Source organism: Delphinapterus leucas, chromosome 8 (assembly GCF_059928025.1).
Source record: "Delphinapterus leucas isolate spDelLeu-1000000601 "Yukka" chromosome 8, BTC_Dleu_Yukka2, whole genome shotgun sequence".
Taxonomy (NCBI): domain Eukaryota; kingdom Metazoa; phylum Chordata; class Mammalia; order Artiodactyla; family Monodontidae; genus Delphinapterus; species Delphinapterus leucas.
In genome coordinates, this window is record NC_143136.1 from 86,515,489 (window position 1) to 86,535,000 (window position 19,512).

General features: G+C 37.2%; 1 protein-coding gene across 7 annotated transcripts in view; it reads right to left on the reverse strand.

Annotated features, from left to right (window-relative positions):
• Window positions 1-19,512, reverse strand: part of ARHGAP15 (Rho GTPase activating protein 15) — a 623,182-nt gene that overhangs the window by 54,897 nt on the left and 548,773 nt on the right. For 6 of the 7 annotated variants that reach the window (XM_022569650.2, XM_022569649.2, XM_022569655.2 and 3 more), the window contains one exon: window positions 3,955-4,060. The exons of the other annotated variant lie outside the window; for it this stretch is intronic. In XM_022569650.2, the coding sequence (XP_022425358.1) occupies window positions 3,955-4,060 (106 nt within the window). The remainder of the gene's footprint in view (window positions 1-3,954; window positions 4,061-19,512) is intronic. 7 annotated transcript variants of the gene reach the window in all.

Consider the following 19,512-nt stretch of genomic DNA (forward strand, 5'->3'; position numbering starts at 1 on the left):
GGGCTCGATTCAATTCACACCTGACAAAATGGGGTTTACTTTATTTCATTAGTCTTCTATACCCTCATCTTAATCTTCCTCTTTCCCCTGTCTGCATTTCAAAACAGAGAAAAAAGTGCACCCTTCTAAACACTGTCTCCTTTTGCTTTTTAACTTGCTACCAGAGGAACTATTTTTACAATTACTCAGCACTGAAACCGCAGACTTATTCCCATGGCTGACTGGATAAGGGGGATAAAGAAATGAGAGAAATAAAAATTGTATGGAATTTTCCTTTGAAAAGTCTCAGGATTTGGACCATTGCTTTCCATTTTATGTTCATCACTCCAAACCAACTACAACTCCCATGTGGCCTCTTAGGGTTTTTTTCTCTCGTTCTTCTATCTCGTTCTATCTCGTTCTATCTGCACTCTATTGTCAGAATACTCTTTCATAAACACAGAGCACATCATGCAAATGTCCAGCAGATAAAGTCTCAATGGTCCTCTATTTCTTATATAACCTCTTTGCCTGGCTCTCAACGTCCAACCACTACCCATCAGCAAGCAACCCTTATCTTTCTAGGTCTTCCTTCCCATTAACTTCATCTTCACTTTGCCTGCCTGCCTTTCCAAAGAAGCAGGCTGAAGGAACATGCATTCGACACTTATATTTTAACAGAGATAGAACTTGCCACTTATATGATGATTCAGAGCTGTCACAGGACCTTCCAGTGCTTATCACTGTAATGTCAATTGGTGAAAGTGCCTATTAATAAAGGTTTCTGGCTGATGGCATTTTGAGATGATAGTGTATTCTGAATTTCTGGTCTCAATCTATCACAGCGGAAGCACATACTTCACCTTGAGTTTGATCGAGAATGAGGACTCTGGACTCTGAGACTATTCAGTCTGTGCAGCTATTGCGTAATCTTATGCTTAATATAATCACAATCCTTTAAAAATTCTGGCTTTTGTGGACAGCACTTGCATCCACCTTCTAGCCCAACTGTGCTGTATTAAGCTTTCTCAGCTGGTAGTTGCTCTGCTTTCAAGGGAATGTTTAACTCAGAGCTTTGCAAAAATGGACTTCTATTCTGTTGGCTACAGAGTACAACGCAGGTCAAGTGGAATTTTTGGCACTTCATTACGTTCCCTGACCCTTACTAAACAAACTTCAAAATATATATATATTTGCAGCAATTTGGAATAAACACTACACACAAGTGTTGATGGTAGATTTTCTGAAGAACTACCAAATGCATCAAGACTAAGGAAAACATTCTAATGATTCTTTCAAAGATGAATACGTTTAAATTCTCGTTAAACAATCTTCTTATTTAGCCTTCTCAAGCTTTGATGACATGCCACGATTGGCTGTTTATCAAAAACTTAACAAGAAATGCTTAACAAGATATAATCATGTGCACACACTTCTGCATAATTAAACCCCGTTTACAAATCATTGCAGGGTGGAATATGGTCACACCACTCAAGAAAGGCGGGTGGCTAGCAAATAACACTTTTTTCTCCATCTGTAATGAAAAATCTTATCATGTGAATGCTGTGAAGGTGACATAATCATCTGATCTTAAATCTTAGTTAAAAACATCTATTTCCATCTCAACTGAAAGTTCTAACAAAATTAGGAAATTAATTTAAATATAAGAAACATGATCAGGCACTAACTGTTAATACTGGGATTGTTGGCATGAAGGTGGAAGATTCTCATCCTTTGAAGGTTTTTAATTGGATAGATTCTCATCTGTGTGTGTTTTTTTCAAAGTAGGATTTAGCTGATTCTCAGTTTCTTCATTTTATAGCTGTTCTTTCAGTTGGAAAAAAAAAGGAATAATTGAGACTGAGTAATGGATATTTCTCAAGATCTCTGAGACTAGGTATTGCACAGCATTAAAGAGTACACTTTTCCATTTGTTTTACGACTTTGTCCAGTTAAAGTTACTGAGATAAGCACTCCAGTATTTACTTGTAACTTGAAACCCCTTTCATGGTGTGTCTGGATCCTAAGGGAAAAGAATTAACATTTGAGGAATGCTTACCTTGTGCCAGGCTTTTTATATGCATTATCTCATTTAATTCTCATAACCACAAGATACGGTTGATATTATTTAATCTGATTTTATGTGCTTGAGATCATGAAGGGAGTATAAAGTATAGAACAAGAATTTGACTCTAGCTTTCTCTCTTTATTTTTTTGAAGCCCAAGATCATTTCACTTAACCACACTGGGTTTCCCACTGAAGCCAGTAATGTGGAGGTGACAAAAAGGGGCATTCTAACAATAAGGGATGTTCTGAACTTTGACATAGGTTCCCCTGTGGGAGTAAAATAAGTAAGAAGCAAATATGATGAATTAGATTGAAACATGTTCCCTAACGCAGTGTCCGGTGAAGTGAATTATGGACCATCCATACCATGGAGTACTATGCCATGAAATGGAAAGCTGTTCATGAGTTGCAAAACAGTAGATGAACAATATGTGCAGAATGATATACTCTAATGCAATAAACAACCACACAGAGGTATGTATGTCCTTAGGAACAGGTCTGGAAGGGTAGATACAAAAATGTTAGTTGCTTCTGCTCAGCAGGCTAAGAGTGACTAGTAGGCAAATCTGACTTACATGCACGACAGTTGCTTAAATTTTGTGTGTGTGCAATTCTGCACATTACATTTACAATTAAAAATCATGTAGTGGATGAGTTGAATAAGCTGTAGGAATGACTCAACCTAAGGCATGGGTGATTAAAGAGATTTAATCTCACAAAAGCAAAACGGCCCAATCTATCTGAAGCTCTGTCAGGCTTCAACATTACTATATGCATATGGTGAAAGCTACAACCTCATCACTTGTATTGCACTTTGCATTATCTGAAGAAGGTGTTAACAGAAGGCAAATGAGGAACAGTCATTTCAAACTTAACGTGTCCAGAATGAAGTTCTCCAGTCGGCTCTTCCTATTCAGCCCGTCCTCCTCCAGTTTTACCCATGTGTGCCGCACTACCATTTCTCCACTTGCCCAAACCCAAACCCTAACAGGCACACTTAATTTCTCCTTTCCCTTCCCCACTGCACCCCAACCATCAGCAAATCCAATCTGATCCATCATCAAAATACCTCTTTAAGGCCTCCACTGAAGTCACCATTACTTCTTGCCTGGACTACTATAGTCTCCTCCGTATAGGTTTCCCTGCTTTCACTTTTGCAAATCATTCTCCACCTGTCAGCCAGGGTGATCTTGTATATCCCTCAATTTAGCACTCTTTATGGCTCTTCACTGTATTTAGAATGGAATTCCACTCTCTCACTGTGGCCCACAAGAACCTATGTGATCTTACACTGGTCCAACATCTATGACCTCAACTCCACCACCATGCCCCTTGTCCATTAGGCTCTAGCCCGCCTGGCCTGCTTTCTGCTTTGCAAATACATCAAGCTCTGTGCGGCCTCTGGGTCTTTACACTGTCTTTTTTTCTTCCAGAAATACTCTTCTTTTAGCTGTTTACATGGATGGCACCTTATCAATGTGAATCAATGTCTTACAGACGAAGGAATTGGATATCAGAGAGTTTAAGTAACTTATTTGTGGTCATCACTCTTGGTATGTGGTGAGGCTAGGTTTTGAACTCATGTCTGAATCATTTCAGGCTCTTGCCATTATACTAAATAACAAAGTAAACCCAGCCCATCCCAGGGCTCTGGCTACAGTTCTGACAATCAATCAGCAAACATCTACTTGTTGAAAAGCCAGAAAAAAGAAAGTATTTTAAATACTGTAGGTTCCCCTTCCTACCTCTAGTACATTCCCCAGCTTCTGCAGGAAGACGTAGATCAGCTGGAGAGGGAAATCTGAGATCAATGCATTCGGAAACTCTTGTATTAGAGATTTGAAATTAAATATTGCTCATTTAGGAAATGAGACTGTGACAGAAGAACCAGAAACTTTGCAACTTACTTAGTTAGGTGTCCAAAGAGGACTTTCATGGTGTCACGATTTGGTGGAGGGAGTTTTTGTACAAGAGACTTTATAGTTTCAATTCTTGTGTTATTGTCTTGCTTTTCTGGAAAAAAAAAAAGAAATTAAAAAGGAAGGTTAGAAAAGAATGATATTTCTTAGGTGCATGAGGGAATTTTCTTAGGAGAATTCTGGACTAAGTCTGAGCAACTTAAAGTTCTTATTAGCAGCCAAAGGGAACAGTTATACTTGAAATCAGGATCATGAAGTTTCTTTATTTTGACTCTGAATTAGATCATGGGAAAATGAAAGCAGCAACAGTGTGGCTCTGACGCGATCTTCTTATTAAGATCAGGTATTACATCCGTTTTCATAAATGCTTTATTATTTTATAAGTTGTGGCAGGGTAAATAATGGCCTTCCAAAGATGTCTCTGTCCTAATCTCTGGAACCTGTAAATGTTACCTTCCATGGAAAAAGGGACTTTGCAAATGTCATTAAATTAGGGATTCTGAGATGGGGAGATTATTCTGGATTATCTGGGAGGCCCAATGTAATCACAAAGGTGGCTAAGAGGGAAGCAGAAGGGTCAGAGTCGGAGAGAGAGGGGATATGACAATGAAAATGAAAGGAGATTTGGCTATGTGATAAAGGACCATGGGCCAAGGAGTAAAGAGAGCCTCTAAAAACCAGAAAAGCTGAGGGAAGAGAGCCTCCAGAAGGGACACAGTCCTGCCAGCACCTTGATTTTTGCCCAGTGAAACTGACTTCACACTTCTGGCCTTCAGGAACGTAAGATAATAAATTTTTATAGTTTGAAGCCACTGAGTTTGTGACAATTTGTTACAGCAACAATATAAAACAAACACACAAGGACATATATTCTCATTCAATTACCAACATTCTATTATTTTGCTTGATTTTGTGGAGAAGTAAAGAATTTTAAAAATTAGTTCTATGCTATCTTTTCTCCCTAATACATTTTGCTTTTGCTGTAAAACAAAAAAGTGCAAATAAATTTGAAAGCATAATGCTTATTCATATACATTTTGTTTTATTTTTTAATTTGTATTTTTTATTGATTTTTAATTTTTTGGTCATATACATTTTAAAAAAATAGGAAGTTGTTCAAAACTGCATACCATATTGGTTGTTTTCCTTCATTTTGTTTCTTTTTGCCTTTCCGGGCGTGGGTGGCATAAGAAGAACTGAGTGACTTAGTACGCTAGAGAATTTATCTTACCATAGTTTTAACCAGGGCCCAGAATTATAATTACTTCTCAAACTTAAACTCTTTAGATACACTGACTCAGGTGCCTTTCCTTTCTATACTTTAACTTCTAGCACAGAGCTCCTGATGATTCTAAAGAGGCCACTGCTGGAAAAGATGACAGATAAGAGAATAATATGTAAGGCACCCACCCACGCAATATCCATTCTCTTCTTCTTTAGCTAGACAATCCCGCTGTTGAAGGGATGGCCACATCCTTCATCCTAGCTTCCTTGCTTGGCAGCTGGAATGACCGTATGACAGAGTCCAGCCAATGAGAAGGCAAAGTGTTATGTGGGACTTCCAGGGAGGCTGTGTGCAGGAGGCTAATTTATCTTTGTGGCCCTTTGGCCTTTCTGCTCCTCAGAATGTAGATGGCATGGTTCTGCCATGAGATGACCTTGAGAACTGAGGCTATGCAGAGTGGGACACACAGTATAAAGAGCTTCCCTGAATCTGTGGAGCAGTCAGACCAGTCCTGCACTGTTGGTCTCTGAGTTTCTTTAACATAGTAAGTCCTTGTGTACTGAAGCCTTTGAAGGTGGGTCTCTAAATCAAACATACTTCCTAATACAGTGTGCTTCCAAAAGCCCAGTTCATAATCACCTGTTATTAGGTATATAAACTTTATACAGTGGGGCAAGAAACAGTTAGTGTAGAAACTGGCAGGGTGTTTTGTTTTCCTTTTTTTAAATACACTTTTGCAAAAGAAACTTTTTATAAGGAATTACAGGAAAATATCCTGCAGAAGATAGTATTTGGCTAAAGTAGGGTGGGGGCAGTCTTCCTAGTAGAACTCTGCTTGGAAGCGTTTCTTCTTCTTCCTGAAACCACAGAGGTCTATAAATAATGCCTCCCACAGTCTGAGCTTTCAAAACTGCACTTACTCTTAGAAGAGTTCCGGAATAATATGGATTGGACAACTGCAAATGAAAGAGACAAAGAGGAGAGAAAAAGAGAGAGAAAAACAGAAAAGCCAGTTGCAACATCACAGCAGACAGCAGATCTAATCTTTCTGCTAAAGGGTAGAAAGCCACCTTGTAGCTTAATGATGGTAAGACAATGTGATGCTTCACAGGACCAGTTGGAGCCTATAGGATATGAGAAACTCAGAAAAAGAAGGAAAACAAAGTCAAGAAAGATGAGAGTGAAATTGGTACAGTACATTCAGGACAGAGCACTTAGGGATACTTGGATACCTTGTGTCTAGCCATCTGAAGCTAATGCAACACACCAATGATCATATACATAAACAGGTACATATACATACATTTATATATTTACGAGATGGGTATATTCTGCATAGTTTGGCATGATGCTAGTAGTTTAATTTACCTAAGGATCTGCTGAACTACTTGATTCAAGCAATTAAGATGAAATTAGGAGAGGTGAGGGAGAGGAGGGAAAGGAAGGAGAGGACACCTTTCTAATTTCACTGAAGTCTCTGGCCATGGTTATGATTAGGTCAATGTCAGAGTCTCCAAAAAAGGGATCTGTTGACATTGAGGACTATAGGAGTAGTGGCCATAATCTAAGCCTGACAGACAATAAATGGAGAGTGGTCTAAATGGCTATATCCAGCAAACCTCAGTTTTAGGGAAATATGCCCCAGTCTGGGTAGGTTTAAGAAAGGCTGGCGTTGCTTAATTGGAAATACTTGAATGTGCAAGGTCACTGCCATGGTGCCTGGGCAGGAATTAAAACTTTAGTTTGTCTGTTTAACCACTAGGTAAAAGAATTATGACCTTCCCTAGACAAAGTCCCTGTTCTATGTTCCATTGCACTTAGGACATTCTACGTAGATAACATTCTGCATGATATTTTCATGGCTTGAATGCCGTTCAATTTTTCCTATTAAACTGAGAATTTTCCCATAAACGGAGGCAGCTCTTATACTGGTATATAGTGGGTTAAATGAATAAAGAAAGAACTAGTGAACAAAGGAAAGACATGAACACAGATTGGAACAGACAGACCTTGGTTTGAATTCTGTAACAGCTTTTTATTAGCTGTGTGGTCTTGGTCAAGTTTCTTATTTTCTTTGAAAAATGTCTGAGGCCAATTTTATGGATTGAACTAGATAGTATGTAATGAACCTAACGATGACTAGTAAAAGGTAGGTACTCCATAAGTGTTCACCCCTGCCCCCCCCGCCACCTTTTTTGAGGCCCATGCTGGGTATGGTTCACCTTTTATCTTCAGCAATGAGCATACTACCTGGTTGCAGTGAGCATTCAAAATGTAGTTTCTAATACTTGAACTGAGTTGGTGCCAGTGGGTGACGATACACTTGCTATGGTAGCCTGACATTTTACAACACACTAAATAACTTGTGGTGGGCAGAGAGACTGATGATCTGATTGATGAGCAGCTCAGTTCCATGCAAGAATTCTTATAAAAGTACATGGTGGTTCCCATATCTGCTTGTAAGAAACATCCTACGCAAAGAATACTTTATAGAAACATTTTTCTCTCTTCCTCTGCTTTCACACATAATTGAGGAACTGGAATGAATGGTGGTATATACATATTTGTGGCTGGGTTACACTTAAGTAGTGGAGGGGGTACTGGACAATGGCTTAGAGAGGGCTGAAATATTATCAAGGAGGAGCAATTTATTGTTCTTACAAAATAATCAGAACAAAATCTTTGAAAAGGTTATAGGAAAGCAGTGGTTTCCCCTTCAAATCAATACCATACCCACTCTTCCATAGCTTGTAAAATCAGGAAATAACACAAACACTTCTAAGTAGAGGAACATCTAAAAATACAGTTGGATGCATTAAAATCAAAATGACACCTTTTCTGATCTGGTTTATTGATGTGTCATATTAGGAGCTGGAATCAGCATACATAATACAGCAGTGGTTAATGAGCTAAGATTCAGACACAGTTTACTACAGATGCGTCAACTGTCTTCAACTGATTCAGTGAGCATCTGAAAGACAGCATTTTCTATTAATATTTCTCCTTCAGCATATGGTTTCTCATTCTTGTGAAGTATTGAGAGTTCTGAGAAGACTTTGAGATATCTCTGACTCTTTTACATTATGTCTAAAAGGGGGGAAATGAACCTTTTCTACATGGAGAATTAGAGAACCTCTTAGGTAAACTGTATACTAAGAGACTTATACAAAATCTTGCCAGTAATTAAAAAAACCCTCCATGATTCTTTCCTTTTTCACTCACATTTGCTCCTACGTTCATTCCCTTATAATTTAATTTTGTATCTACTCTATGTTCTCTAATACGTCCGTTTTAGTTCCCACCCAGATCCCAATAGCCTCTCCAATCTCTGAGCTGTGAACCCACATTGCATACAAAATCTTTCTGTAGTGCTTCATTCTTGCTACCCAATAGTAGCAAAAATGTCTATGTAAAAATATGCATAGTGTACATGTACATATTGAGATAGTAAACTGTTTTTTACTAATGCCTATTCCTCACTCACCTGGCCCCATATTCTCAAACTACATTAAACTCTTTTGTAAATGAGCTTCTTCAAAAACAACTGCAGGCCAGTTAGAGAAGTAACAGCTCCTACACGATGTGAAATAGCCTTTAATGTTATGGTAAGGATGTGGCTTTACAGTTTTCCTCTGATTCATGGTTTTGAGGACACATTTTTAAAAATATGGTTTATGATGCATTTGCATTTATCTGCATGAAATGTTGCTACTAAAACAAGGACATTTACAACCGAATGCCTTTTTTTGCAGAGATAAGAGAAAGTTATACAACGATGGAAAGAGTTCTGTGCAGTGCAAAACCCTGGACCTGGTGACCCCTGGACACTTTTCCGGCCTTATCATCTATGCATTTATTATTCTTAACTTATTTATAGTCACATGTTAAATCATATTTCAAAATTAATTCTGCTTTGTTATGTAGGTTCACCCAGGGGAAGAAAAGACCAGATTCTCCCAGTAACCAATGTATCAGTAGTACTATTCTTTCTATTTGTCTGTAATTCTTAAAGGACAACTGTACCCCTTTGTTTTGAGGAGGTCAGCAATATCACAGCTGTTCTGCTTCTGAAAGTTACTCTGGAATGTATAGTGCATCCTGTATGAAAAAAATGGTAGTCACTTATACGTCAGGGCTATATTTGGAAGAAAGCAGTTTAGTTTCTATTCACTTTCTATTCTTTGTATCATCACCATTTCAGAATTCAGTTAGAGACTGTCCTGGCTTACAGGAGGAATGATTATCTTCAGAGAACATTTTATTTTTTTAGTGTACCATACAACTGGATGCAAATCTTTGAGGACATGATTTTTAATTATAAAATTTGAATTGGGTGTTGAGGAATCATCCAAGGCATGACAACAATCGCTTGATAACTTTCTTTAAATAATTTACGTTGAATTCAGGGAGGAACACTGCGGGGGAGGGGAGCAAATTCAAGACTTACAGATGGATACAAATAGAGGCTTTAAATCCCTGTTATAAATTAAGAGAAGTGGTATATCATGAAGGAGTCTGAAAGAACTAAGTTAGAATTCTTGCTCTGCAGTTATGATTTGGGACAAGTTGCTTGAATTTCGATGCTTCCAGTTCCTTATTTAAACGCACACACGCACAACCCAGTTGTTGAATTAAATGTCTCAATGTACATAAATGCACATATTATAGGTGCTTATTGAATGTAAGTACCCTTCCCATTAAAATCTTTCTTTTGAATCATCCTATCTGCCCTGACACATGATTGTTCATAGTTCAAGGCCATTTCCCAAATCATATGAAGCCATAAATACTTAGAATGCTGTCCATTATGAAAGAGTGTTTGGTTCTAATTCATAAGTAGACATAGTGTATTATAAATAGATGTGCCATTGCATCATAAAAAGGAAGAACAATGGACTTCAGGCTAACCTGGAGTTGGCAATTGGCAATTTTTCAAGATTCTGCTCCCCTCGCCCCCTCCAAACTGAAGAGCCATTTTTTATACTTAGTTAAAAGGAAGGCACATTCTTAATGTCTGCAGTTACCTGGTAAGTTTGATTTTAGGTACTGATAATCTATGTCAAGGCAGTTCAACTTGAGAACACAGGGCAGGAAAGACGCAGCCGGAGCTGAATCTACTTTCTCTAGTAGGGATCACCTGCGTATTAGATCTAATCCCCTCACTGGTACACCAGATTTCTGTTGTATTCTTTGTTTCTACTTCCAGGAGATATTAATGTGCTGTCTGATTTTTGAACAATTTTTCCCTTTTAGGAAGAATTTTAAAAATAACTCTCCATAGCTAATAAATGTCAGTAACAAAAATTCTCTGGCCAACTGATTGACATAAGACCATGGATTGCTCAACCTGTGAGGAAAGTTTCAGCATCCTGGCCAGTTTCACATCATTTCCAGAGGCCATTTCTGGTCCTTGTGCAGGCGGAGCTAGGCCATCTACAGCATGCTGTTAGGGGCAAACTCAGTTTTGTTAAGGCCAACTTCTGTTTCTTTTCACCTCTACTCCTAGTCTCTGGCAATACCAACTAGAAAATTATTGAAAAGAAAAAAATACCTTTTTGTTAAATAATTTTTAGAGTATTAAACATATATATGTACACACGGTTGAAGAAAAAAATGTTTATTAAGACCAACGTGCAGCGTGTGGCAAACACAAAGTTGATCCCTATCTACTGTCATTTTACAGCCTAGAGGGGCAGATAAGATACAAAATATGTCCCAGAGATGTTTAAACTTAAGACATATCATTATATAGTTATCAGTGGAGTTTGTATCTTTCTTTTGACTGAAGGAATCCTCTACGATAATTGTTAAACTCAAAATGCTTCTTGGGTGTTAGTTCACTATACCAAAAAATTCAAAATAATTGAGAAATGCAATTAATATCAAGTCACAAACATAAAAATTTTTTTCTAATCAATTTCTGAAGGTCTTCAAATCATTATTCTTAACTTCTTTGTATATCCCCAAATACATTCAAGAAAGTAATTTAATCACCTTTTCTTTTTCATGTAACTGTATCTATGTTATCCTAGGGACTTCTGGTGTATTGACCTCACACTGAGGGCAAGTTTGGAAAACGTATTCAAGTTTTAGGCTCTAAGTAACTTTTAATAACTTGTATTATTGCTTTGGTGCTATCAATTTGGGGATGATAACATTTTCTAAAATTCACCAACCTGGAACTGTCTCTTAAAACAAATTTCCTCAGTTTTGCAGCAATGCCGCTGTTTGTCTGAATCAAAGAGTAAGGTAGTGGCAGCAATCTTCACAGGAAAAGCACGATCGCAGTATCCTCCCTAAAATTTCTTGTTTTCAAAGTAATTTTGCAAGTGTCATGGTGGCCAAGTGCATTTCTGTAACTTACAAATGATACTAATTCATCCTCAGGTGAGAGTGTGTGCTGAGAAAATAAAGCTCACTAGTTTATTTAGTTCTCCTTTGAGAATTTTCTTTAAACTATATTTATCCATGCATATCTGGTTTTACAAGCCTTTAAAAAAAACCAGGCTTATCGTTTTGAGACACTTGACATCTTTCTAACCATAAACCAGTAATTCTTTTCAAATACTCAAGTAGCTATTTACATTAAGCATTATCTTTGTACATTTTCATGAGGGTGGCAATCCTACAAATACTTTTCCAGATTTAAAGTTTTAATGTGTCTACCTCTTTCCACTGGTAGACAAATTAAATTTATAGGGGATTAAAAAAAAATCACACTTGAAAACAACTAGGATCTGTCACACAATTAAGAAAAATGTGAACGAAGAAATATTTTTCCCTGTCTTTTGGGTTAAAAATATTTTTTGAAGAAGCATATTCAACTTTATCCATAACTATTCATCTGGAACAAAACACCTCTCAAGAGGAGATAGTGGTTAGTATGAGGTGAACTGTTTCTCCAGCCAGTTCACTCGACATGGCTGCACAGTGACATTGAGAGCAGGGGAGAGTTAATAGCACAAGCATCAAACTCCTTTAAGAAATGGGGAATAAAATAATTGTATGATTCAGCTTTTTTTTTTTTTTTAATTGTGAGAGTATTGTAAAAGAAGAAAAACAGGCAACATGTGGTAACTTTAGTCAGCATTTCTGAACTGGGAATGATAAACACCTCTGCCTGGCTCTGGCATTTATCAGGACTGAGATATTATTACCACATAGAGTCACAGCATGGTTACCGTTATCATCGGAAAAAAGAGCCAGCTAATCTTAATGGTTTGTAAAGCCGTTACCTGCACTGGTCTGACATTTATCATGATCATTTTACCACATGGGTCCTACATAGCAAAGGTCTTTTATCTGGAAGGGACATCACTATGAATTATTATTTGCAGCTAGGTAGAAAATTGTATGTTGTAGATACCTTTTCTCATTATAAATCACATAGTCACATTTCACCGTTTCCCCCAGAAAGTTGCTGAGCGCAGGTTTTTTGCCACAGCTTGCTTTCCTCTCCCTCTCTCTCTTTCTTTATGGTTTCTTGAAATTATTAGCCACCGTTTTCATTAACATCCTTAACATAATCTTTGAAGAATCACACACATATGGACATACTTTCAGTAGAGTTAGGGGACTTTCTTCTACATCCTATAAAGGGACTGCACAGTCCTTTAGAAATTGAAGTTGATAAACTGTCCACTTTTTTTAATGCTTATTCTCTCTTCCGTCTTGGGGGCCGGAGTTTTCTCTCTTCTTGACCTTGTCAATAGAATATTTACCAGTAGATTAGATGAAATTTCTGATGCTTGATTTGTAATACTCAAAACACGTATGCCATTTGTTGCCTGAAATCCTTTGCTTGGAAATGTGTTCTCATAAGGAGTACGATGTAGTTTACTTTGTTCGATTGTGAGTTTTTCCAGATTCTGTTCCAGTAAGTTACAATGAAGTCGAAGGTTCTGCCAACAAATTTGTTTAAAAAGGAGCTTAGGTTCTATCCCTAACTATCTGTGTCCTAAACGACATACATTAATATATATAGAAGAAATAAGGATATTAAAAAGTACGATGTTTTTGAACCATGGGACCAGGACAGTAAAGTGAAATGCATTAATTTGACCATGGAAAATTACAATGAAAAGCCCAAATTGTTTACCATGGGGAAGAAATGAACAAATACTCTCTTTTAAAAAGATTGAGACAACTAATCTTCTGAAGGAGATATTTATATATTTTCTTCTTTCTCAAGTGTTCCATTAGGAATAAACAAACCAGAAATTCTGCACTTTTGTAATGAAGAGGGAGGAGAATTCTTTGCCATCTTTGCATTTAGGAAGAAATGTGCAAGAAGAATGTGACAATTTAAGCAAATCAAGATTGTTTCAAATGGATCACAAACAGGACTTTGCGGGATACTTTATACTAGCACGTGAAGCAGACAGTAAATTTAAAAGGAGGATTTTCTCAATGGTCTAGTTCTGATGTGTTTTCCTATCTCTTTGTGTGTTTAAAAGAGGTTTGGATGTGGTGTTGAATATTGCTTCGACTTTTTTGCAAATGAGTTCTGGAGAAATATCCGCACATGAAGAAAAGCTGATGTGCTGTAATGCTGACAGCAGCTGGGGGGATATGAATGAAGAAACCAGATTCCCAAGCCTGGATTTAGCAAAAATAAACACCTATCATTCCATTAAAAAGTTGTGCCATTTTAAATGTTTACGGGCATTAATAGCAGACCTCTCTCCCTTTGAAAAAGCCAATATTTTTCTCAAAGAATTCCATTCTTTGAGGGGGAGATAAAAACTTGAATTTGACATGCAGTATTTTGCAATAATCTACAGTAGTTTGCCAGTCTTCCTACATTTGATTCCACATTAATTTTTGTATTATTACAAATTTCCTCCAAAGGATACAATTTTCTGTTTCAGAGATTTGTGAGACGAACTTGCATAAATTTGGGGGCAGGGGGTGGAGTGGAAGATGTCATTTGTGAAACCAACCTGTACTTTCACTGCTCAGAAAGAGCTGTACACACTTTGGTTAGGTCATCTAAAATTTCATTGTAAAGAGGTGGTCTAATATTCTAACACACTGTCTTACCCGTCGAATGAAAGACTGCACTGATTTCAAACAAACAGACAAATAAACAAACAAGCGAGCCCTTTTATTCTTTTTTATTTCAGAATGACTCTTCCGTTCTAGCTTAACATCATTCTGCCATTATTGTCCCCCCAAAACTGTAACCTGGGAGCATTTACAATAATTAGTGAGGGGCTTTGGTGCCTGGGTTTTTTCTCCTTTTCTGGGGAACTGGGTGAATTGTTGAGTGCTAATGAAATTCGGAGACTTCTAGCAGTGGTTGAACCAGGCACGGTGCGGGCAGACGCGTTGAGCTTCCCACTGTGCTGCAGTACAAGCCTCCCCGCTGTTATGTTTACCATAGTTTTAATGTCTGTGAAAAAAATTCCTGATGCAACCGAATTATGTTATGCCCTCTTGTTTATCTAACCCCACCCTACCCCCCGAATTTAGCAGATTCCTGTTGCCCCTGCCTGCGACAGAAAGAGCCTTCTCAACTTGGTGGCCATCTTACCACGCCAATTCTCGCCACCACAATCCAGCTGCTATGCAGCCACGGCCGGAGGATCACACATGATCTATTTGGACGTTCCAGGAGGATAACACACACGCCTTGCTCTACTTATGCCACCTCATAACAGACATCCTCTTCTCTACTACGTGTGCATTTCATCGGAGGTAATGTTAAAGCACCAAATCTAATCATCCGACATCGGCAATGCTAGCTTAAACTGCGAGTGTACTTGGTGAAATGCACTGTGTCTTTAAAGAAATCTATCAAAAGACCTCAAACTATCACTGCAAACTAAACAATGTGCTCAAAGATGAAAACAACCGATCTGTGATCTGAGTTGGTTTATTCTTTGTCCTTTTCTTAAAAAATGGTTATCTTGAAGAAAATGACCATTCCATTCCATTGTAAATTGACAAATTCACCAAGTGTGATGTACAGTGAAGTTTTTAATGAATATTCATACAACTCTTTCAGTCCATTAACAGGACTTAAGACAATGAGGATGCAACTCATTCTCATTTAGATAGTGGGGGGAAGGGGAATGCGGAATTAATAGCATAAACAGCACTTGGAAAAGTTTAACTTTAATGTATCAAACTCCAGGTGCCAGAGTTTGAAGAAAATAACCAATAATAGCCATTTTTAACATATTTGATGGGACTGATTATGCAATGTGCAACTCTAAATGGCTTATAGCACATTGTAGCATGGTTCCATCCCATTGGCTACAGTAGGGTGCAGGCAGATGGATGACAGTGACAGGGAGAGAAGTGCTTTTGCTTAGCCGTGCGTTAAGATGCCATCCAGAAGCTCTGTGCACTGCAGACACTTCATTAGGATGCCAGGATAATGGTAAACTACCACTCAGAGTGACACCCCATTTCCTGCTTACTGAGCGCTCCAACCTCGGCAGATGTCAACAATCTCACAGTGCTACAGAGCAGACCTAACTTTCCAGCCACTTTGACTCCAATTTTTTCCTCCTAACAGTGCCATACATTATGTGCAATATGTAATGGCAAACACCTCACTGAAAACAAAATCTGCCCAGTTCGTTATGACTGGAGTGCTTAATTTTTTTTTTTTTTTTCTTTTAAAAGATGAGGGACAGTGAGTTGGGTAAGAGAATATGTCCATTCACTATTTTAACCTCAAAATGTCTTGCTATGATTTCCATTTGCTAATCAGTTCAAAGTGTTAATTGTGTGGTGAACTCTGATTAATAGTAGTTAAACTCTGATCACAAGGGATATGTTTCTTTTAATTAATGTCCGTTTCAAAGGTAAGTGATTGTGGAATTCTTTTGTTAAAGATTTTAGACTCAGTTTTGCTACGGTTCTTAGCTGTCTGGCAAGAAAAGGCTGACCTGAGCATCTGGATGATATTTCCTCTGCAAATGTATGACTTGAGGCCATTTGCACACCTCCTTACCCGCAATTCAAGCCAATAGAAACTTTTTATTCCTATAGTGTAAAGTCCAAAATTCTTTTTATAAAGAACCAAGGTGTGGTTTAGACAATGAAAAAAAATCCCCCAAATGGAAAAATAATATTTTGAAATCGATCATTACGATAAATGATTGATTTACATTTTGTGATACTAAGCATCTTCTTAGAAGCTCAAAGGGCCTTCCTTGCAAATGGCAAGACTAAAAATAAACATCCTCCTCTCAGGTCTGTTACCATTTCCAGGTAAAGATGCAAATGTAAAGAAGAAGTCATAGACAGAGGTCACACTCCAAGGGAGAATTTGAATGCAGACTTTCAATGTGATGTCCTTGATGCAAATCTTGACTTTTGGTTTAAAAATGGCATCTGATTGGCAACACCTAACCACCTCTTGGAACCTGTCACTAAATATGCTTGAAGACAAAGAAAAAAGACTGGAATTCTTAAACACGGACTCACAGGCAACGTGGTGACAAAAAGTTAATAGTAATTTCCTTCAAGACAGATGGAATTTAACTGGAGAGTGCCAGCACAAGTGGGACCGCTTGTGCTATTGAACTATTGAACCAGAGAGCCTGTCTTTCTCAGAGCAGATAGAAACATCCTTCTCTTTCTTTCTTCAACTGTCTGATTTCAGAATCAAAGACTCAAGGTCTGTGCCAACCAAAACCTCCCTTTCCTCAGCTGATAGTGTTGAGTACTGTGAATAGCATAGTTTCCTTCTTCCCTTCCTCACCTGTCTTCTGCCCTTCTAACTACACATGAAGACTTCTCTTTTGCCTGCAACAATTTAGAGATAGCAATTTCCACAAAATAACCAAGGAGATTGAGAATGGAAGGCAGAATAATAATAATAACAATAATAATAATAATTGAGAGTGGAAGACAGATGATGGCGCATATCACCATAGGAATTGTAGTCCCATATGGAAAACGTAGGAGGGAGGTGGAGACTGGCAAAATTCTATTAGGAACACATTCTTGGAATTCTAATGTTGGATGTCATTCATCTTTTAGAATGCCAGTGAGTCAAGAAACATGGTGGGAGAAATATCATCAGGATAGTAGGGCCACAAGTCAGTAAGTGTGCTAGAAAAGAATAAATATAAGAGCTGTGATTATCAATGTGTCAACTGGATGGTACTCCAGGACAAAGATTAGCCTAAAACTAAAGCAGAGGGTGAAAGGCAAAATGCAATGTGCACAGAATGTTGCATGCATTTCCACCTTTTGAGATGAGTAAACATAACGAAATTTCCAACAACGCGTGGCCTATGAAAAAACTCATTTCAGGTAAGAGAACAATGCTCAGAAATGCAGAACTCTCACAATGACCATGAGACAATTAGGAAACTACTTAGTATTTTCAACAGAATTTTGTATATCAAGGAGTCTAATCAAAAGGATCAGCAAGCCATAGGGAGAGAACTGGATAAGATGAAAACATACTAGGATGAGATGATAAGGAGATAGATGGTGAGGAAAGACAGTGTGAAATCTAAAAATGCAAAACAAAATTAAATTTTACATTAAAGGCCAAACTGTCATTGTAGAAAAATTAGGTCAGAGGTATGGATGACAAACTAGAGAAGCTTCCCCAGAATGTGGAAACAAAAAATGATAGGAAGGAGACATGTTGGAAGTCAGAGAATTGAGAGATTATCTACAACTTGTAAGTGTACTGGAGGAAGAAACCAGAACATTTGAAAAATATTCAATAATCAAAGACAAAATTAAAGAAAATGTCTGTGAGTGAAAAAAACTCTCTCTTTACAAATGACAGCTAGGTTCTAAGAAAACATCATTGGGTAGATATATTATTTTCATATAGTTTGGCAAAACTTTGTAATGATGAAGATCAAGCACTATCATACAATTATTAGAACAAAAATAAAACTAAGTTAAGCAGTCATGCAGGCTTTCCTAAGACTTATCTCACTAAATTCTGAAGTAAAAGCAGTATCTGTTGTTCAGAGGGAAAACTGTGGTCTTAAAACTGTGTGCACACTTCAATCATCTTTTTCATGTTAGGATAACAGAAAGACATGCTCATCTATGCAAAGATTTATAATAGCACTGCTTTCTTGAAAAGTTTACTTGAAGGTTTATTATGTAAGCCCTACTGACTAACGAATCAAAATTTAGAACTCAAGAAGAGAGACACTATAAATGAAACTAAGTATCTTTTTATACTTATTTGGACCTCAAACTCAGAAGGCTCCATTGAATTATTTCTCTCTGGCTTCCATTTCATTCTCAGTACCAGGAAATGATTTTCTTGGGCTCCACCCTTCATAGTTCAGGTGAAAGCTCTAATGACCATTTAAAACAGTGACTGATGCTATTCAGTTCTGGCATTTGCTAGCAAACACCGTTATTAGAACATTGCACTGGAGAGTTACTTAAGTTTTCCCTTCGCAAAAATCAAAGCTTCAGAGGATAGCAGAATGTTTACTCCTGAATCTTTAGTAAACAATAATAACTGTATTGAAAAAACTGAGTCTTTAGTAAACATCCTTTATATCTATAATAACTGTACTGAAAAAACTGAATCAGAGGACAATTAAAGTGATAAAGACTGAACAATTAAGCAATGATAAGTATTATATACAAATGATCCTATGTTGCATATGTTTTAAAAAGTCCAGGGGAAAAAATGCAGAACAAACAGGTCAAAAGGAAATATCTACAAAATACAATGATGAAATTCAGAGTAATTTTAATTTTTTTCTTTTTATTTTTCTGTTCAAGTTAGCTTCAATAAATATTTATTATTTTTGTAATCTGTTAAAAGAGACAACTTTAAATTGTACAATTGCTTAGATACCATATAATTATAGCTTTGCTAAACAGCTAATTAAAAAGACTGTAGAAAAATATACCAAAATATTAGCCATGATAAGTTATCTTTGAATAACAGGAATATAGATCACTTTCTTCCCCATTTTAAATGCATTTTACATATTTTCTATAATGAGTATGTGCTATCTTGATAAGAAAAATAATTCTCTGTGTTTGGTACAGAACCTTTAGTTGTTCTAAGCCATAGAAAAATATACTATTTTCACAGATCAAACCATTTCTAGGAAAATAATATACTGGACTTTCCTCTAGGTTTTCCTGTTGCAGTTAATCTTTTATTTAGTGACTAAATTCTAGAATCAAGAAAGCAAGGTTGGAATTTGATACTTTCTTTTCATGGATGAAAATATTGGGTATAGGGTACTTGCAGGGAGAGTACAGAAAATGTAAAATGCCACAGGATTATATATTTGCAACTTGAAGAAAGACCCAGGGTGATGCAGTGCAATATATGTAAATATATTCTAGCTCCACAT